General features: G+C 40.9%; 1 protein-coding gene across 1 annotated transcript; it reads left to right on the top strand.

Moving 5' to 3' along the window:
- Positions 1–8,189: 8,189 nt before the first annotated feature.
- LOC109236968 lies at positions 8,190–8,949 on the top strand. The gene is made up of 2 exons (XM_019403208.1): positions 8,190–8,626; positions 8,862–8,949. Exons 1-2 carry the CDS (start codon positions 8,190–8,192, stop codon positions 8,947–8,949), a joined length of 525 nt encoding a protein of 174 aa, XP_019258753.1.
- The last annotated feature ends 11,039 nt before the right edge of the window (positions 8,950–19,988 follow it).

Raw genomic sequence — 19,988 nt, 5'->3', positions numbered from 1 at the left:
GATATATTCAATACAGGGTGCGTATCAGTCGCCAATATAGAAACATTCTTGTTCGGGATGGACCAAGTCACAATCCCCAGTCATAACCAATCCCGCACCTGCCATGGGGTGCGAGTCACGCCCTACAATAGCGTCACAATGTGATAAGCCGGGGTTTCAAACCCTCAGGCCATCATATACACCAACTACTCACCTCTAACCGGCCGTAGAATGGTCCGCAATGCCTTTTCCTTTCGTATCGACCTCCTCGCGCGTCGAATCTAGTCAAAATCACAACGAATACATAAATATGGGTTAAAGAAACATAACCCAATCAAAAATACTCGAAAAGTACTAAAATTCACGAAGTTGGTAAAACCCGAGCCCCGGGCCCACTTCTCGAAAAATTCCGAAAATCACACCAACGGATTCCTCGTCTCGCCACGAGTCCGTACATATAAAGTTTACCGAAAACGGAGCTCAAATGGCCTTTCAAATCCTAAAAATTCGTTTTCAAAAACCAAGCCCTAGTTCTTCACAATTTCTACCCACTTTCATGAATTTGAGTGTTGATTCTTCCATAAAATGGTGTTTTCTAGTCAAGAGACTTACCTCAAATCAATACCCGTTGAAAACCCTCTTCAAATCGCTCAAAAAGCTCTCTTGGCGGAGTAAAAATGGTGGAAAAATAATGTGGGTCGCGGATATAAGGGTTTTAAACATTCTGCCAGATTACTGTAGCGACCCCTATGCGATCACATCACTACCCCTGCGATCGCATAGGCCAAAATTTCCAGGCCCTCAATTCCTCTACGCGATCGCAGGACAGGCCATGCGATCGCATAGCACTGTCTCCCCCTTCTACGCGATCGCATTACGTCCCACGCGACCGCATTGCCCAATCTCCTCAACCTATGCGATCGCAGACCCCTATACGCGATCGCATAGAGCAAATCTTCATCCCCCTATGAACCTTCTATGCGATAGCAGGCATACCTACGCGATCGCATAGAGGAAAAATTCCTCTGCAATTTCTACTGCACTTTTTCATGTTCAAAACTCCCCGTTAGCCTTCCGAAATCACCCCGAGGCCCTCGGGGACCTCAACCAAATGCACAGATATGTTCTATTACTTCATTCAAACTTGCTCGTAACATAAAAACACTATCATAAACACCAAAATCATCGAATTACCACGGATTCAAGCCTAAGTTAAACTAAAACTTCCGAAACTTGCATTTGATCTAAAACCCGACCTAAACACCTCCGAATGATCTGAAACTTTGCACGCATATCCAAAATCACCTAACGGAACTACTGCAACTCTCGGAATTCCATTCCGACCCTCGGATCAAAATCGCACCTACCATCCGGAATTCGCCAAAATCCAACCTTAGCCAATTCAAGCCTAATTCTACATCGGACCTCCAAATTCAATTTCGATTGCGCTCCTAAGTCACAAATCATCCCCCGAAACTATTCGAATCATCGGAAATCCATTCCGAGCCTTCTAACTCATAAGTCAACATTCGGTTGACTTTTCCAAACTAACCTTCTCATAAAGAGACTTATTGTCTCATTTCTAACCGAACTCTATCTGAATTACTTCAAATTCTCCAAGCACATATAATGAAACATATAGAAGCATAAAACGGGGAAAACAGGGTGGTAACTCCCGTAACGACGGGTCGGGTCGTTACAGTCTTTGATTGATAGAAAGTGATTGGCTGGAGGCTACCATGGGCAGTTGTACAACAAAGAATGGCCCATGCTTACAACAAGAAAGTACGGCCCAAGAAATTTGAAGTGGGGAAACTCGTCCTGAGACATATTCTCCCGCACCATGAAGAAGCTAAGAAAAAATTTGCTCTAGATTGCAAAGGTCCATACATTGTAACAAGAGTATTGCCAAATGGAGCGTTGTATTTGGGGGACATCGAAGGAAATGTCCCCGAGACAACAGTCAAATCAGATGCAGTCAGAAGGTACTATGTTTGACTCACTACTCGGTGTTAACATCTCTAATTGGGATGACGAAGGCTTTCTTTCTCACTACCCAAACACCATTAACCTTTCGCAAACCCTTTGAGCTGGTTCCCTGTCTTTCATTAGCCTCTTTGGAACCTTGAAGTTATTATTAAATGAGAAAGAAAAGAAAAAAACAAAAAAAAGGAAAAAAAGAGCAAAAGAAAACAAAAATGAAAAAAAAAAGAAAATCAAAAATAGAGTTCCCTGAACTACGTTCGACTTGATTCCGAAAGGATACGTAGGCAGCCTCTCTGAGGTTCTGTCACACCAAAATAAAAATCCAAATTCCCCAAAAAGTAAAACTGGGGGAAAATAATTAATAAAATATAATAATAATTAAGCGGTAATAGATAAGCCATAATCAATAAAATACAAGAATAGCTAAAAAATTGATTTAAGCCTTACATTAGTCGATAAAGCGACCATACTAGAACCACGGGACTCGAGGGGTGCCTTACACCTTCCTCTCGGTCAACAAAATGCCTTACTCAGTCTTCTGTTTTCGTAGACCATGAATTAGGAGTCAAATCTTCCTTTTGATAAGGGATTCAATAAAGGTGACTTGGAACACCAAAACTCAATTTCAAGTGGCGACTCAAATAATAAATAATCCCTTTTTAAAAATATCACTTTAATTGGAAAAACTCTTCTAACTCAATCTCGTAATAGGGTTGTGTGGGAAAAAAGAGGAGTGACATAAGCTCCTTAAGATGTACCAATCTATTCTAATAACACTCACTCAAAAGAAATCAAAATTTGACATTTTTTTGCTACAAATAGCTAATTGGCTAATATTAGTAATTGTATAGGTCAAAATCTTGCTGAGGAAGTTGGGCTTGGAAAGAACGTAAAGTGAGAAACTGTGTTCTGATTCGGGCTGATAAGACGAGGACGACCAAAGCCCAACAACGAGCAGTCGCCGAGCGAGCCGTAGAGGTCGAGGTCGAGTAGTGAAGAATAGGAATAGTGGTTAGTGTAGTCTTGGAACTAGTGACAGGGATATTCCCTTTGTTGTACTTTTTATGGTTTTTAGAGAATATCCCCTATAAATAGAAAGAGAGAGAGAGAGAGAGAGAGAGAGAGAGAAGAAAAAGGGCACGTGAGATTGAATCTGAGAACACTATTGTAAGAAGTTGACCATTGAGAGAATATACAAAGTTTACCTTTCCATAGTGATTGATTTCATCGATTATTCTTCCTTTTCACTCACATGATCCAAGAAAACATCACTTATATTCTCGTCCACTGCCATATCTCATTGTCAGAGGGAAGCATATTCCACATATTTGATTTTTGGGTGAAGTGTTCTTCCTATTTACATTTATTGCCATTTCTCATATTTATTGCTTGTCCTCATTCCTTCATTTATTCACAAGAGTATCATTAAACCACTTTCCGGCCTTGAATAGCTTTAAATGCGATTTCTAGGCTGTTACATTCCCCTCAACCTTGGATCTAGAACTTATTATATTTAACTAGAATTTACCTATTGTCATTTTACTTAATTAGTTTAACTAAAAGGTTTAAGACTTTTTGGTCAAATAATTTGGCGCCGTCTGTGGGAATTTTCTAGTTAAAAGTTTTAGTTTTTTCTAGATCTAAAAGAAAAAACACAAAACTCTACACAATCCTGTTTCTCGTTGTTTGCACAGATCTGACATGGAGGCAATGGGGAAGAAAAGAGAAAGGTGATAGCCGATCTCACCGCTAATCTCCTAAACACTATCGACGAAGCTCACGGGGAGGACGAGGAGAACGTGACACCAAGCACCTCACCCAGGCGAAGTGATTCACCCCCTCCTCATGGCAGTGTTACCGCTTCTCATGGAAAGGGAGCCTCTACGTCCACTACGGAAGAAGCACCACCAGCGGTAAAAAAGCTACAAGAAGCATAGCTAACGAATACACTGAACAACATACTAGATAAACTTGCTTAGAGGGCGATCAGAGGGAGTGTGCGAGTCGACATCGCCACAACAACCAATGAGAAGCACACCCAACCTCCCACGACAGGTACTACTCACCTTGTTAATGATGCAGGTAACGACGCCCTCACTGCTATTTTTAGAAAAATGGAAGAGATGGAGAACGAGAACAAGGCACTACGCGACTAAATGAAGGAGCATCAAGAAAGGGTAGATAAGATACCGGGCGCCCCAAAACTCCTACCAAAACAGGATGCTAGACGGTTTGTGGAACAACCATATAGCGACGAGGCCGCGCCATATGCTAACCGGAGGGTCCCTAACGTGGTATTTGTAGTTACCTGCGTACTCCATAGAAACGTTCGAAGAAATGGCTGACAAGTTCGTCACCGCCCATGCCGGGGCCAAGAAAGCGGAGGCGAGGGTGAACGACATATTCGCCATCAAGTAATCTCTTGGCGAGGGACTCAGGGAATTCCTCGCCCGATTCAACTGTGTAAGAATGACCTTTCCGAATGTATCTGAAGGGATGGCGATGGCCGCTTTCAGAATGGGCTGAGTAGGAGTGGGTCGAGGGAGACCAAAAAATTGTTGAGCTGACTCATGAAATACCCTCCAACCACTTAGGATGAGATACACAATGCCTACTGCGCCGGGGTGAGATCCGACGAGGATGATCTCAACGGGCCTATTCAACGCCTGACCTCGGTCCAAATGGAATCTAGGAAAGACCGAAGAAATGACAATAGAAAAGATCTAGCAGGGTCACGACCTAATCAAGAAAGACATCAGCCTTACGTCAGAGGCACCCTCATGCCACCTCCACGTCACGACGAAGGCCTATCCAGACCACGAACGGGAACCCACCGAAACGAAAGAGGTATGCCCCCTTTGTTATCAGCTCACAATTTTTTGTGTTTCCCCCTCAAAAATAGTCTACGCACTGGAGAAGCTCGGCCCGAAGGTAAAATGGCCGCAGAAATCAAAGTCCGACCCGAGCACCAAAAAGTCAAACGCCCTCTGCGAATTCCACCAGGAACAAGGTCATAAGATCGAGGACTGCATCGCCCTCAGACAAGAGGTCGTGAACATGCTTCGCCAAGGGTACCTGAAAGAGTTGATGAGCAATCGAGGAAGAGCCAACTTCGCACGAGGGCGGGAACAACATCAGGGGCCGCCTAAACCACCTTCCCCAGTTCGGACCATTCAAATGATCATCTGGGGAGGCGACGACGCATCTATCAACAGCGTGAAATTCACCACCACTCACAAGCTCAAGTGGTCGATCACCCACGAACAGTATGACAAACTCGAAGAAAGTATCATCTTCGATAAGTCGGATACCCACGGTTTAGTTGTCCCTCACTATGATGCCCTTGTCATTAATTTACGTATTTTTGATACTGATGTAAGACGTATCATGGTCGATGATGGAAGCGGGGCGTGCATCATCTATCCTCGAGTTCTCACCCAAATGAAACTCGAGGACAGGATAGTGCCACGATGCATCACACTAACATGTTTTAACAATGTAGTTGAGCGAACATCTGGAGAAATCACGCTGCCCGTCCTGGCCTGCGACGTCACTTTGGAGACTACGTTCCACATCATGGACCATGATACGGTGTACAACGCCATCATAGGCCGACCATGGATACAGCAATGAAAGTCGTCCCCTCCAATATATATAAAGTCATTAAATTTCCCACCCCCTGGGGAGTATTCAGCATCCGGGGAGAGCAACGCACGGCTCGAGAATGCTACTGCATCGCCCAAGATTGCACATACACCCAACAGTTGAAAGGAAAAGCCGAGGAAGCATAGCAATTAACGAAGACGGGGTCGGATGGCAAGGAAGCGAAAGATGTCATCCGCGATCCTGAAATCATAGAAGCCACGGGGTCATCCGTAAAGGACATCGACCTCGTCCAATAAGACGATGACAACCCCAGCAAGAAAGCTTTCATCGGCTATAAACTCCAAGATCCAGGTAAATTTCATTAATTCTTAAAGAATAACGTGGACCTGTTCACTCTTTCCCATGCAGATATGCTAGGTATCCCAAAGGAAATAGCAACTCACAAGTTGAACGTCGACCCATTTCACCCCTAGTAAGACAGATCAGACAAAAGTTCAACTCGGCAATAAACAACGCAGTTCGTGAAGAGGTCAAGAAACTACTAGTGACCGTTCTATCAGAGAATCGAAGTACCCTCAATGGGTCTCCAACGTAGTCATGAAAAAGAAGAACGGTAAGTGGAGAATGTGTGTGGACCTCACAGACCTAAACAAAGCCTGTCCAAAAGATTCGTTTCCGCTACCTCACATCGACCAACTCATCGACGCCACAGCCGGGCACGAACTGCTGAGTTTCTTGGATGCCTACTCAAGGTATAACCAAATACTCATGGAGGAAGAAGACTAGGAAAAAACCACCTTCATCACCCACCAGGGGATGTACTGCTACAGAGTGATGCCGTTCGGGTTAAAAAACGCGAGGGCAACGTACCAGAGGCTGGTGACCAAATTGTTCAAAGAACAGCTCGGACAAACCATGGAAGTATATATTGACGACATGTTGGTCAAGTCAAAAAGAAAGGAACACCATATCGACCACTTGAGAGAAGCCTTCGACATACTCAGAAAGTACGACATGAAATTAAACCTCGAGAAATGTGCCTTGGGCATGACGTCTGGGAAGTTCCTCGGATTTTTGGTATAACAACGAGGCATCTAGGTCAATCCCGACCAAATCAAGGCCATAGAAGGAATCCCAAAAAATCTAACCAACAAAAAACAAGTGCAAAAACTGACTGACCGTATTGCCGCCTTGTCAAGATTCATCTCGCGGTCCTCCGATAGGTGCCAAAATTTTTTTGGCGTACCCAAAAAGGACAATGGACTCCAATGGAATACCGAATGCGTCAATGCCTTGAAAGAAATAAAAGCCTACCTGTCTTCGCCATCGTTGCTCGCTAAGGCAAAACCTGTAGAACGCCTTCTTGTCTACTTGGCCGTGTCCGATGTCGCAGTAAGTGCAGTCCTGGTACGAGAAAATAAAGGTATGCAATATCCAATCTATTACATTAGCAAAACTTTGGTCGACGCTGAAACGAGGTATCCCCACCTCGAGAAGTTAGCTCTGGCCCTGGTCGTAGCTTCGCGGAAGCTTAGACCTTATTTCCAGTGCCACCCCATCTCGGTGGTCACGACTTTCCCTCAAAGGAGTATTTTGGACAAACCCGAAAAGTCGGTAGATTGGCCAAGTGGGTCATAGAGCTGAGCGAGCACGATATAACTTATCAGCCGCGAACAGCGATAAAGTCACAAGTCCTTGCCAATATCGTCGCCGACTTCAGTGCGAAGATAATGCATGAAGTCGATAAGGAAACCACCATTACTTCTACCGAAGTTCGGGACCTGTGCGTCCTATATACCGATGGCGCTTCTAACGCATCTGGATCTGGACTGGGACTCGTGCTCGAGGTCCCAATGGGTGAAGTGGTTCGCCAATCCATACGATGCCCTGATATGACTAACAACGAGGCCGAGTATAAGGTCGTGATTGCAGGGTTGAAACTAGCACTCAAATACGGAGCACGGAGAGTCATCATTTGATTCGATTTGCAACTCGTCATCAATCAGGTCACAGGGACTTTCCAAATTAAGGAGCAACGGTTACAAAAATATCAGACGAGATTTGCAAACTATTACCCGAGTTCGACGAATGCCAGCTCGATCAAATACCTCGAGCGCAGAACATCGAAGCCCTCGTCAGATGCCTCATACGTGCGGGCTACTATTGGCCCACGATGAAGAAGGAAGCCGCCGATTTCGTCAAAAGGTGTGAGCAATGCCAAATATACGCCCCCATGATTTACCAAGCGGGCGAACACCTTCATTCAGTCACTTTGCCATGGCCTTTCATCAAGTGGGGAATGGACATCGTCGGACCCCTCCCGGCGGGCCAAGATAATGTACGATTCCTTTTAGTTTTAACTAACTATTTCTCCAAATGGGTAGAAGCAGGTGCATTCGCCCAAATACGCGAACAAGAAGTTATCATGTTCATATGGAGGAACATCATATGCCACTTTGGCATCCCCAAAGAAATCAGCTACAACAATGGTCCCTAGTTCACTGGAAAAAAGACCGCCGAGTTCTTCGAAAAATGGCACATCAGGAGAATACTCTCCACGCCATATCATTCCGCAGGCAACGTTCAGGCAGAATCCTCCAACAAAACAATAATGAAACATGAAAAAGAAACTCGAAAAGGCCAAGGAACTGTGGCCGGAAATGCTACCAGAAGTGTTATGGGCATACCGCACCTTGCCAAAGACGAGCACAGGGGAAATGCCATACTCACTAGTATATGGAACTGATGTAATGATACCAGTCGAGGTCGGGGAGCCCAGCTTGAGATACTCAAATGAAAGCGGGCAAAGCAACAACGAGAACAGAAGGCAAGACCTCGATGAAGCCGAAGAGCGAAGAGACATGGTCTACATAAGAATGTTAGCTAAAAAACAACAGGCAAAGCGGTACTACAACAAAATAGCCAAAATCAAGCCATTCAAAATTGGGGATTACGTACTCAAAGCCAAAACACAAGCAAGCAAAGATCCACGAGAAAGCAAACTGGGAACCAACTGGGATTGCCCATATAAAATCACGGCGGCAGCAAGCAAAGGGTCATTCCAACTGGAAACAATGGAAGGAAAACTACTACCAAACAATTGGAACGTCGCCCACCTCAAATACTTTAACTTCTAATGATAGACGTCTCCCGAGTCGTACTCTTTTTTCTCTTACCCGAGTTTTGTCCCGGTTGGGTTTTCTCGGGGAGGTTTTTAACGAGGCGACAAAGAGAGCGTCTCAGATTTTTTCGTATAAGTTCATTGCTCGACCTATCAACTACTTTTCCAGGTCGACCAATGAAGGGACTAGATGGACTGGGACTTCAGGAAAACATGCAAACTTCTCCAACATATGTAAACTTCTCCAACACATGTAAACCTCTCCAATGAGTATGTGTAAACAAAGAGAAATATGCACGCATGAATTTATCTCCACCAAGTTAATATATTACGCCAAGTCAGACATTCGACCTCGTTCGAATTGACTCACATTCGAGTCTGAATCATTTAAAGAGTCACATTCGACCTCGTTCGAATTGACTTACATTCGACCCAGCTCGAATTTATTTACATTCGACCTCGTTCGAACCATTTAAAGAGTCAGACATTCGACCTTGTTCGAATTGACTCACATTCGACCTCGCTCGAATTTATTTACATTCGACCTCGTTCGAATCACTTAAAGAGTCATACATTCGACCTCGCTTGAATTTATCTACATTTGACCTCACTCGAATTTATCTACATTCGACCTCGTTTGAATAACTTAAAGGATCAAACATTCGACCTCGTTCGAATCGACTCACATGCGACTTCGCTCGAAACGACTCATATTCGACTCCGTTCAAATTCATTAACACTCAACTTCGTTCAAAATTTGTTAACATTCGACCTTGTTCAAATCAATTGACATCTAACCTCGGTCACGTCAACTAAGTTAAGAACTCTTACAAAGGAAAAAGCATACGAAGAAAAACGAAAAGAGCCAAAACATACAGCAAAAAGACAAGTCATTCCATTCCAAATAGAGTATCTTACAAAGTGCCAAAAAGACCGCCTTCCAAAAAAGAAAAAGAGCAGAAAAAACTAAATACAAGAAAACTACACTGCATCACCTCCGTCGCCACCTTCGCCGCCCGGTCCAGCAGCACCATCTCTACCCTCGCCATCCAAGTACTCGTCTTCATACCAAGCATCTGGCTCAATCTCGTCCACATATTCCTTGTCATCATCCATTCCAGGTGTGCCAGGGTCATAGCCGCAAGCGGCACGAGCTGCACGTGCCTTAACACGAACATCCTCAAACTCCGCCTCAGAGGCTTTCCCGACCGCCGTCAAACCCCTGAATATGTCAAGATGAGCCACAACATGGACCCACTTCTCGTACAAGTATTTTTGGACGATGGGGTAAGTGGAAGCATGAGAGGTAGACGACCGGGCCTGCTGCAGCGCTATCTCGGCCTTAAGGATAGTTATTTGCTCGTTCAAATCCTGAACGTCTCCTTCTAGTCCGCCAATTTGCTCTTCGAGCCTCGCCACTTTGAGAGCAAAGGTCTATGCCTCGAAGCACGCTCTGACCTGAAGACACGAAGGGTGCCCGCCAATGCTGCCGCCTCCGCCACAGCAGTCGACCTAGCTCTCTCAACTCGCTCCAACTCCGCAGCTTTGGCAGCCAGCTCGTCCCTTAAGCCGATAACCATAGTTGCACTTTGCTCAAGCTAGGCCCATAAAGACGTCACCTGAGCTTGGAGATCGATACACTCAACCATGACCCCCTTGCTCACCTCAAGCTCATCGTTCTTGGCCCTTAACGTCTCCTCAAGCTCACTACACCGTCCAATAATCCTCATGAGCTCGGCGTCCTTCTCCTTCAACTCGTCATCCTTCGCCTTCAATTCCTCATTCTTCTGCCTCAGATCGTCACGGAGGGTTGGAAACAGGGTGTCCTCACCAAGCATATGGATCGGGGCTTTATGTTTGGTACAGTACTCTCTGTACTTTGCCTCCATCTTCTTATAGACCCTCGTCCTTTTCTCCTCCCGACGGGCTCTCTCAATCTCCAAGACGAGGGTCTAATAAACAGACAAAGAAAGGTCAGCAAAGACAAATAACGTAAAAGGAAGAAATCAAGACGATAAGAAAGGACTTACTCGCAGGGCCATCCCGAAAATGCCTAATGACATGTCCTCATCCTTCAGCGTCTGCAAGGTCCTATTCTCGGGCTCCGCACATAAAGGGGCTAAAGCTGGAACCACGCTCTCCGAGTTGACTAACAAGTTAAAATCTACAGGGATAACAATCTTTTGAGTGGACCCCTCGGTCCTCACCTTCACTCGAGTAAATCTCTCCTCAAAAGTCCGTACCTCCTCGGGGTCGATATCAGAACCAGACCTATCATCTTCCACGGCAATCGCTTTTCCTCTACCACCAGCAGACGATGAGCCAGCTTCGGCCGCCCCCGGTGTTTCCCTTACTGAAGTTGCCTCCGTCGTCTCCAATGGCCTATCTTCCGCGACAATCTCAGGCGGGGGAGCAGTCCCCATGGCCGAAGTGCACGTCGCCTCCATATCCACGGTCATGGCCCGTTCGAATATAACCACGGCCTCCATTCGTCGCCTCTTCAAAGGCGCCACTTCCTCCTCGCCAGTGGAAGACTCATCCACTATATGAACCACCGAGCAAGCTGGGATCTCCACTGATGGGGTGGCCGTCTGACGAGTAGGCTCGCTCAATACCAGAGTCTGAGAAGAAGTATTTCGCACAGACTCAGCCAACACGAACTGGATCCCAGCCGAGGCAACCACCTGACGGAATGCGGGGACGGGAGCCTTCACCTTCTTAGAAGTTCTCCGACCTAGCATCAAAGAAAAATCGTAAAACGACAAAAAGACATGCACCACGGCCAAAAGCGAAATAGTTATAAGGGCGAAGCTTGACTTACCGGTCGAGGGCTTGAGCCGAATCTCTTGTTAAAGGACAACCAGTGACGGATACCTATGGTGTGAGGCAAAATGCGGTCCACCCAATCACTGATAGCGGCAACCAAAGATGGGGGATGCCTCTCAGTTGTAAAAGAAAAAAATGACGTCACTAGTCACGTATCACGAAGAGAAAAGAAGAACGTACTCCAAATAACTATACTTACGAGCAAAATTCCAATGCTCAGGAAAGTCGTTGGGGTATGCCACCACATGCTCGGTCTTAACAAAGAAGTAATGGGCCCAGAACCGGCAGTTCGTTCTATCGCCATTCCCGCTACCAAACCTTTGGGTCCACAGTGGCGGAGGTTAATCATCATGCCTCTATGGAAGCTCGGCTAAAAAAGATACAGAAGATGGCAGATAGAAACTTCGCAGCCGGCGAGCTCCGCAGACTTCGTCAACATAAGGAAAATCTTGTAAAGGTAGGGAGAGAGTTGTGCCGGGTAGACACGGTAGTAACGGCAGAACTCCTCCGCCAACAGAGGAAGAGGAAGAGAATAGCCTATATGGAACGGGTAGGCGTAAAACGCGCAATACCCAGGCCTGTGAACTTGAATCACGTAATCTCCGGCCGGAACCAGGTCAACATGGGCTAGAATGCCGTACTTGGCCCTAAGGGCGGCAAGGTGCTTCGCTTCCATCTCCGACTTTGCCGACTGCGGTTCAAGCGTGGGTTCCTTAGAGAAGTCAGACCTGGAAGCAGGGTTACGAGGAATAGTCTCCTCCACATTGGGAAAACTTTAGTCCTCTACCACCGCCGATTCTCCGCCACCGAAAGGCGTGGCCACCGATAATGGAGTAGGGTCAAAAACTATCTCTACGTTGGGGGTTGCGGTAGCCATTTCCTATGATGTGTATATGAAGAGACAGAAAAAGAAGAAGGGGTGGCAATGGCAGCGGTTACAGGAAGCAAGAACACAAGAAGGAGAAAAGGAATCAAACGCAGGGCTGAAGAAACTAGAAAGAGTTCAAAAGTTTCTTTGAGAAATCTCCCCCTCTTTATTTATAAACCTCAGGGGCGCTCGAATCGATGCAAGTAACCGCCAGTGGCCCTAGAATTGAAATGACAGGGACTCAAGGAACGAGGCAAGCATCGGGAAGATGCGCAATGATGATGCATGCGTTGTGATATCACCCAGTACCAACCCCATGGCCCACGAATCTCAAAACGACACGTCATGGCTTTAGCAACAAGCGCCTCCACTCGATCACCATGCCCAAAAACTTCTTCATAAGTCCGCGACTGAAAAGGTCCGCTCATCGGGGCCGACCAAAAGGCAACCCCGACAAGTGGAGGGACTAACTGTATGGGTCAAAATCTTGCTGAGGAAGTTGGGTGTGGAAAGAACGTAAAGTGAAAGACTGTGTTCTGATTCGGGCTGATAAGACGAGGACGACCAAAGGCCAACAACGAGCAATCGCCAAACGAGCCGTAAAGGTCGAGGTCGAATATCGAAGAATAGGAATAGCGGTTAGTGTAGTCTTGGAACTAGTGACATGGATATTCTCCTGGATATTCCCTTTGTTGTACTTTTTAGGATTTTTAAAAAATATTCCCTATAAATAGAAAGAGAGAGAGAAGAAAAAGGGCACGAGAGATTGAATCTGAGAACACTATTGTAAGAAGTTGACCATTGAGAGAATATACAAAGTTTACTTTTCCATAGTGATTGATTTTATAGATTATTATTCCTTTTCACACACATAATCCAAGAAAACATCACTTATATTCTCGTCCACTGCCATATCTCATTGTCAGAGGGAAGCATCTTTCACATCATATGATATATGGGTGAAGTGTTCTTCCTATTTACATTTATTGTCATTTCTCATATTTATTGCTTGTCCTCGTTCCTTCATTTATTCACAAGGTATCGTTAAGCCACTTTCCGGCCTTGAATAGCTTTAAATGCGATTTCTAGGTTGTTACATTTTTCCTCAATCTTGGATCTAGAACTTATTGTATTTTAACTAGTAATTTACCTATTTTCATTTTACTTAATTAGTTTAACTAAAAAGTTTAAGACTTCTTGGTCAAACAGTAATATTTGGCTAATATATTAGTAATAATTATGAATTGGCCCAATTTTTGTAATGAGCTACTTATAACTGGACATAGCTGGTAGTTTCCCTTTATTGAATTCAGATCTTCTTGAACCAACCCATCTCAACCTAATTTAAGTTTGGCTGATTTTGATTCATGAGTAACTTAGCCAAAAATATCTTAGAAATAATTTTTTTTATTTGATATGTTATTATATGACCATAACAAAGAAAAAAAGGCTTATTTATATAAACATACAATTCATAAGAAATAACGCATATTAATTAAAGTTTGGTAAGAATTGGGTTGGTTGGGCTATACACAAATTTTAACGTAAAAATAGCACGGTCTAGCCAGTTTCGGACTGGTCATTCAAAAATAGCTAGCGTTTACCAAGTCAATGAAAAATAGCCACTTATTTGCTGCAACAGAGACGGGTCCAGCATAATATACTGGAGTTCGGTGCACCTGTGTATGAACTTCCAGCATATTATGCTGGAACTCCAACACACGGAAAGTTCCAGCATAATATACTGGAGATTCGAGCACTTGTGTATGAACTTCCAGCATATTATACTGGACCGGTATACTTTGCTGGAACTCCAGTATATTATGCTGGAGTTCTAGTGTACTTATGCTGGAACTCCATCATATTATGCTGGAGTTCCAGCATACTTATCCTGGAACTCCAGTATAATATGCTGGAGTTCAAGTATACTTATGTTGGAACTCCAGCATAATATACTGGTGTATTTTTCGGGTTTTGAACAGTGTTTTCGCTCAGATTTATCTTTACATAAAAAGTGGCTAGATTTCGATTACTTTTGAAACTGGGCTATTTTTGAACGACCACTTGTAAATATGGCTATTTTTGAATTTCTCCATCTTGACCCAGCCCATTTATTTGCTTAATCAATTTTGACCCGCCCATTTGACACCCTTACATGTACTTAATACTAGTGCTAGCTGAACAGATTACATAGAATTTTATATTATATTGTAATTCATATTTAAATTTTAATAAAAATACACACATAAAAGTATTCTTAGAATTTGTGATTTTATATTATAAATGTATATTATCCAGATTAAAATGATAAGTTTATAATTAAAGATATTTTCGATATATATCTCATTCTTTTACGAGCGAACAATTTTTTTATATAAAATGAAACGCAGGGAGTATCATGTGGTTAGTTATTTAAGTTGTATACCTATCCTTGGTAGGGAGCGTTTCCTCCCAAAGGGGCCCTACGCGGCACGAATCCGAATATAGTCGGGCTCCAATGCGGATACCGGATACCGGGTGGGAAACCAAAAAAAAAAAGTTGTATACCTATATAATTTTTATATTATAACATAAAAATGAGTGTAATTTTACATATTATAATATAATATTTATTCTGTTTTTTAGTTTACGGAATCATACTTTACTACTATTATAGAAGGGAATAAGGAGAGGAGCTTGGGGTCGTCCTATTCCAGGTTGTGCCATCTTATTGGTTTCTCCCAAAAACACATATACAAGTGGCTTAAAATTGTGAACCTTAGGGCCCCACTAAAAATCATGACTGCGTTTCAACTTTCAAGTCGGAACGTGTCATTAATACTGAACTCCAAACACTCTCTTGCTTTTCTTTTTGGTCAAAGCCACAATTATTCTTATGACAATTTTTTTTTAAAAAAAAAGTTACCCATCAATAAATATTTTAGAAGATAAATTAGGATTTACCTCTTTAACTTTTTGGGAATTAATTGAGAAACCTATTTGACTTTGTAGTACTAAATTAATTTCAATAATATTGACTTTCTAACTAATCTTTTTATTACTTTGAATTCTATATAATCTTAGCAGGCATTTGGATAATATTTAATTGAACTTGAAAATAACATACTTGAAGTAAAAGTTAGAAAATAATATTTAAAAGTTGAAGTTATGCTTCAAGATTACTTTTACTAAAAACAAAAGTTCAAGGTATGCAAGTGAAAATTATTATTTCACTTGAAATAACATATTGAATACAAAGTCATGTCAGATAGTGTTTGTGAAAAAATTATATCACCGGTGAATAGGTAATGTTAAGAGAGATACATTATTAGTATTACTCAAATATTTTTCGTTATTAATGACTTTTCAATTATTTTTGCTTAATATAGTAGAAAATGTCATGTTGAAGATATGAGATACAATACTTATATTTTGAATTGATCAAATTGCAAATTGACATTACTTTATTACTACCTATTTAGAATCCACAAACGAGAGGAGCTTAGGGTGAACATCTCTGCTTGAGTTGTTTGCTTAAAGGCTGTCTAATTGCTTACAGCCACGTGGCAGTTATGATATTTCATGGTTACTATATTTTAATTTTGTTATAGACATGTGTAAAATTTTGCTGAACCAGTGGGACTGGTCTCTACACGTTCCATGTCCTCTACAGCCTTTTTTGATTGACGTGTGTGTAATCATGTTGGTCCTCTTGAGTTTCCCATCTCACACAGCTCTTCTTTATTTTGCTTTACTAACAAATGTGTGTTTTCTTTTCTTCGCCAAATTATAATTCAAATTAATGTTAAACCTTAAGTTATGCAACTTCTAAAACTATTCAACGTGTTATAAAATGATAGCTCCTCTAAGCAAAAATTGCAAAAGCAGAAGAAAAATATTTTTTCTTTTTAATCCTAAGTTTTAACTATTATTCTTAAAGTGAAGATTGTCACATTTGCCTATAGTTAATACTAAAATAAATGCTTGTTAATAAAATCATAAAGCATATATATGAACTATAAACTTTCCAAAGAAGTTTGGCATGATATACTTACAGTTCCAAGTTCAAAAGTTAAGGACATGTAGTCCTGAAGTCCTGAAGTTAAATACAAAAGTTAAGGACATGAGCAGAAGGGTATTTTCGTCCGGACAGTTAAAGTTTATTAAAGCAGTAGCTAAAGACTAAAGACATTTTAAACGGTGGCTTAAAAGTAAATACATGTGTTATTAGTGGCCAGCCGTGAATTTGGCTGCCAACGGACGTTATAAAGTAGGGTAAGCTTCTTGATGCAAAAGGGAGTACAGGGGTAGTACTGATAAAAGTCATCGCTTGATACTAACTGGATTATTTAGTGTAAGCTTCTTGATGCAAAAGGGAATATAACAAATTAATTTTCGGACACAATTTCTTGTTCATGTTAAGAAAAAACATGTGACAAGTGAACGTATCAGCAGCATTGGTCATTTCAGTATATTCGCATCTCTAATGTTGGGGGTCATGTGTATTTATATTTATAACTTGTGACACCATAAGATAGATTCGTTGTTTTTTTTTTAAAGTAATATGTATCCGTTATTATTTTTATCTAAGAGGGGTCCTTTGAGTTGATGTTTTCTCTAACTGTTACCAATTCAAAGTGTAGTTTCTATTGATTTTCTCTTTCAATGACGCTTTTACGATATTCTTTTGAATTAGCTGACCATATGAACTTTATTGAGCCTGACACGACTGGCTGAAAGGTTGAGCTCCTAAATAAACATCTATTCTCTTTTTTAAGGGAAAAAAAGATACAGATTCAGAAAAAATTATTCACCATTTTACAAGGATATTAATATTTTATTATTCAACATTTTAAAAGGATATTAATATATTCTTGTTGTGTTCTGATTAGAAATATAATAAATAATAATTACAATCTTAAACAATTGAGCTCGGGCCCGAGCTCAGCACGGGCCTACCCGTTACTAGTGTAAGTAGAAAAACTTAATTTGGTAGTTAGAAAGATCGAATGAATTTTTTTATTTTATTTTGTTATGAAACAATAAAAGAAGAAAAATAGTATTGCAGAGAAAAGTAGGGAGAGAGAACTCTTATTGATTTGGGATGAATTACAATGGAATAGAACCCTCTATTTATAGGGAGAAGGTGGCTTAGCCACCAAGCAATGAACCCTAGAATCTCTCTAAATATAGACATTCACCATAAATATAATTGTATTTATAACACTCCCCCTTGAATGTCTATTCAACAGATAATGTGCCTCGTTAAAACCTTAACTAAAATAAAACCCAATGGGAAAAAAATTCTAGAGAAGGAAAAAGAGTACACATATCTAACAATACGCCTTTTGGTTGCCTCGTTAAAAACCTTGCAAGGAAAACCCAGTGGGACAAAACCTTGTAAGGGAAAAAGAGTACAATGCGTATTAACTCCCCCTGATGAGAGCATCAATTCACATCCTTGGGCATTTGCATTCCAATCTTGTGCACCATCTTCAAAAGATCTTTGGTAGAGATTTGATGAACAAATCGGCCATATTAACTTGAATGAATATATTGCACCTTGAAATCATCATTCTTGATAGAGATATAATGTCTTCATAAATATCGTAGAATGGCTCTTCAATATCTCTATGGAGGTATTCTCGCTATCACATTATCATGCTTATAGTTATAGCAAGATACATATATGCACAAATTGCAATGAGGATGTGGTACTTCAAGATCAAGAATTGTATATGTTTCAAGCAATTTAAATCTTTCAAGGGTCTCATAAGTTAAGCCATATAAGTCATATAATAGACTTTAATTAGATGCATATCAAGGTTTCATGTCATGCTAGACAAATAAGATATCGAAAACTGATTGCACATATCATTGGCTTTATACTTTCAAGTATTTGAACTACATGTTCAAAACTACATGTCTTTCATATGAATTCAAATTATACTTGAATTGTGGCTCTTCCATTTGGCCAATATTTTTGTGTCTATATTCGATAGACTTAAGATCCTCATCTATCTTAGCGCTATGATAGATGTCGTCGACAAATATTTTATATCGGTTCAAACCTCCTTATTTTTCATAAAGACATAACGTAGAGATCTCTTCATTCATATATTCAGGTACCTGAATCTCTCATGAGATTTTATGAAGTGTTATGTCATGTGATCTTTTAGATCACTTGCCTCCTTTATTATGATCATTTTGATCATTTGCTCATCTTCTTTATCAAGAAGTTTATTTGAAACCGATTGTCTATACGCTTTAAGCTTAACATAGACTTTGTCCTTCTAGGACTTATATTAATAGGAGCATTTGCAATGAGAATATAGTTACTTTCTTTGGGTCAGCAAATGCGTCTGGCATGCTTTGCAATAAATTGCACATGAATTATCCTTTTATGAACTTCAAGTTCATATTATTTTATTCGAGGATCTAGATGTACAAATGATAATTCATTCCACGTAACTTTTTCTCAACTTTTATCATGTCTCCCCCTCATGTTAGAAAATTGTTACCTCAACTTTGAGAATCCACCTTTGTGCGTTATGGTGTTAATCAAAATATACACCGCACATCAATAATAATAAGATGGAATTATTTGGTTCCTGATCATGAACCACTTGTGAGGGGAGAATGTAATATACTTTGGTATATAACGTATATCAAACTGATATATATATAACTTTGTTCTCATAAGCAATTGTTTAGCTATTAAGTAGAGGCACTCAATAAATCATTTTGCTAAACCAACTGTGATGTAAACCAACTTATCAAGATGAACTTCTTGAATAAAAAATCTGGAAATTATGCTCGAAATTAAATTATTGAGCAAGTTACCTCGCAAAATACCATGTTGCGGGTTATTAATAATTGCACATGTAACCATCTCATAGATGCATCTTATGTGGTATACATGGCAGGTGAATGTGCCCACATTCACCTTTGATATTTCCAGCATTCATGGGATTCAATCCCAATTTTAGTTGGTATATTAATTAATGAGAACAGGCAACATAAGAGAATTCGTAAAGAACTTTCTAGTTCTTTAATATTTACCCATGTGAATTCTCTTTTATTTTTGCACATTATACTTAAATTGATATGGGTAAACCAATTATGCCAACTGAATAAATTATCAATATTGATAAACTTCACGTTTACACCATGATGTGTGCAATTATGAATAAACTCCAAGTTTATTATGATATGGGTTTTTATATCAATAAATATCACTTCATTGTGGTATTCTTTTATTTATGTAGTACAAATTGGAGAATAAAGCGGGTAGCTTTTCACATACATATTACCCCGCTACAAGTTGTAGTAATAGAAGATATTAAATCTTTCCTTTATTTATAGTCTCAATATAATCAACTGCTTTCGCGTATACTTTGGAAACTGAATAAGTTTCTCTGAGACTTACTACAACACAATACCTTATTGGTAATTAATTGTGTTTCTCCAAAATAGTATAATTGGCTCTTGCAGAGTTCTCAATTAATTTTGTAGTACCACATATTCATCAACACCCATATGGTGAATATCTCTTTTAAAGAGAAAGTTATACCATTATGGTTATGGTCAAAATTATATGCAAGATCTGTTTCTTGCATTACC

Source organism: Nicotiana attenuata, unplaced genomic scaffold (genome assembly GCF_001879085.1).
Source record: "Nicotiana attenuata strain UT unplaced genomic scaffold, NIATTr2, whole genome shotgun sequence".
Classification (NCBI taxonomy): Eukaryota; Viridiplantae; Streptophyta; class Magnoliopsida; order Solanales; family Solanaceae; genus Nicotiana; species Nicotiana attenuata.
Note: the sequence above shows the minus strand (reverse complement) of the source record. Positions and strands in the feature narration are given on the sequence as shown.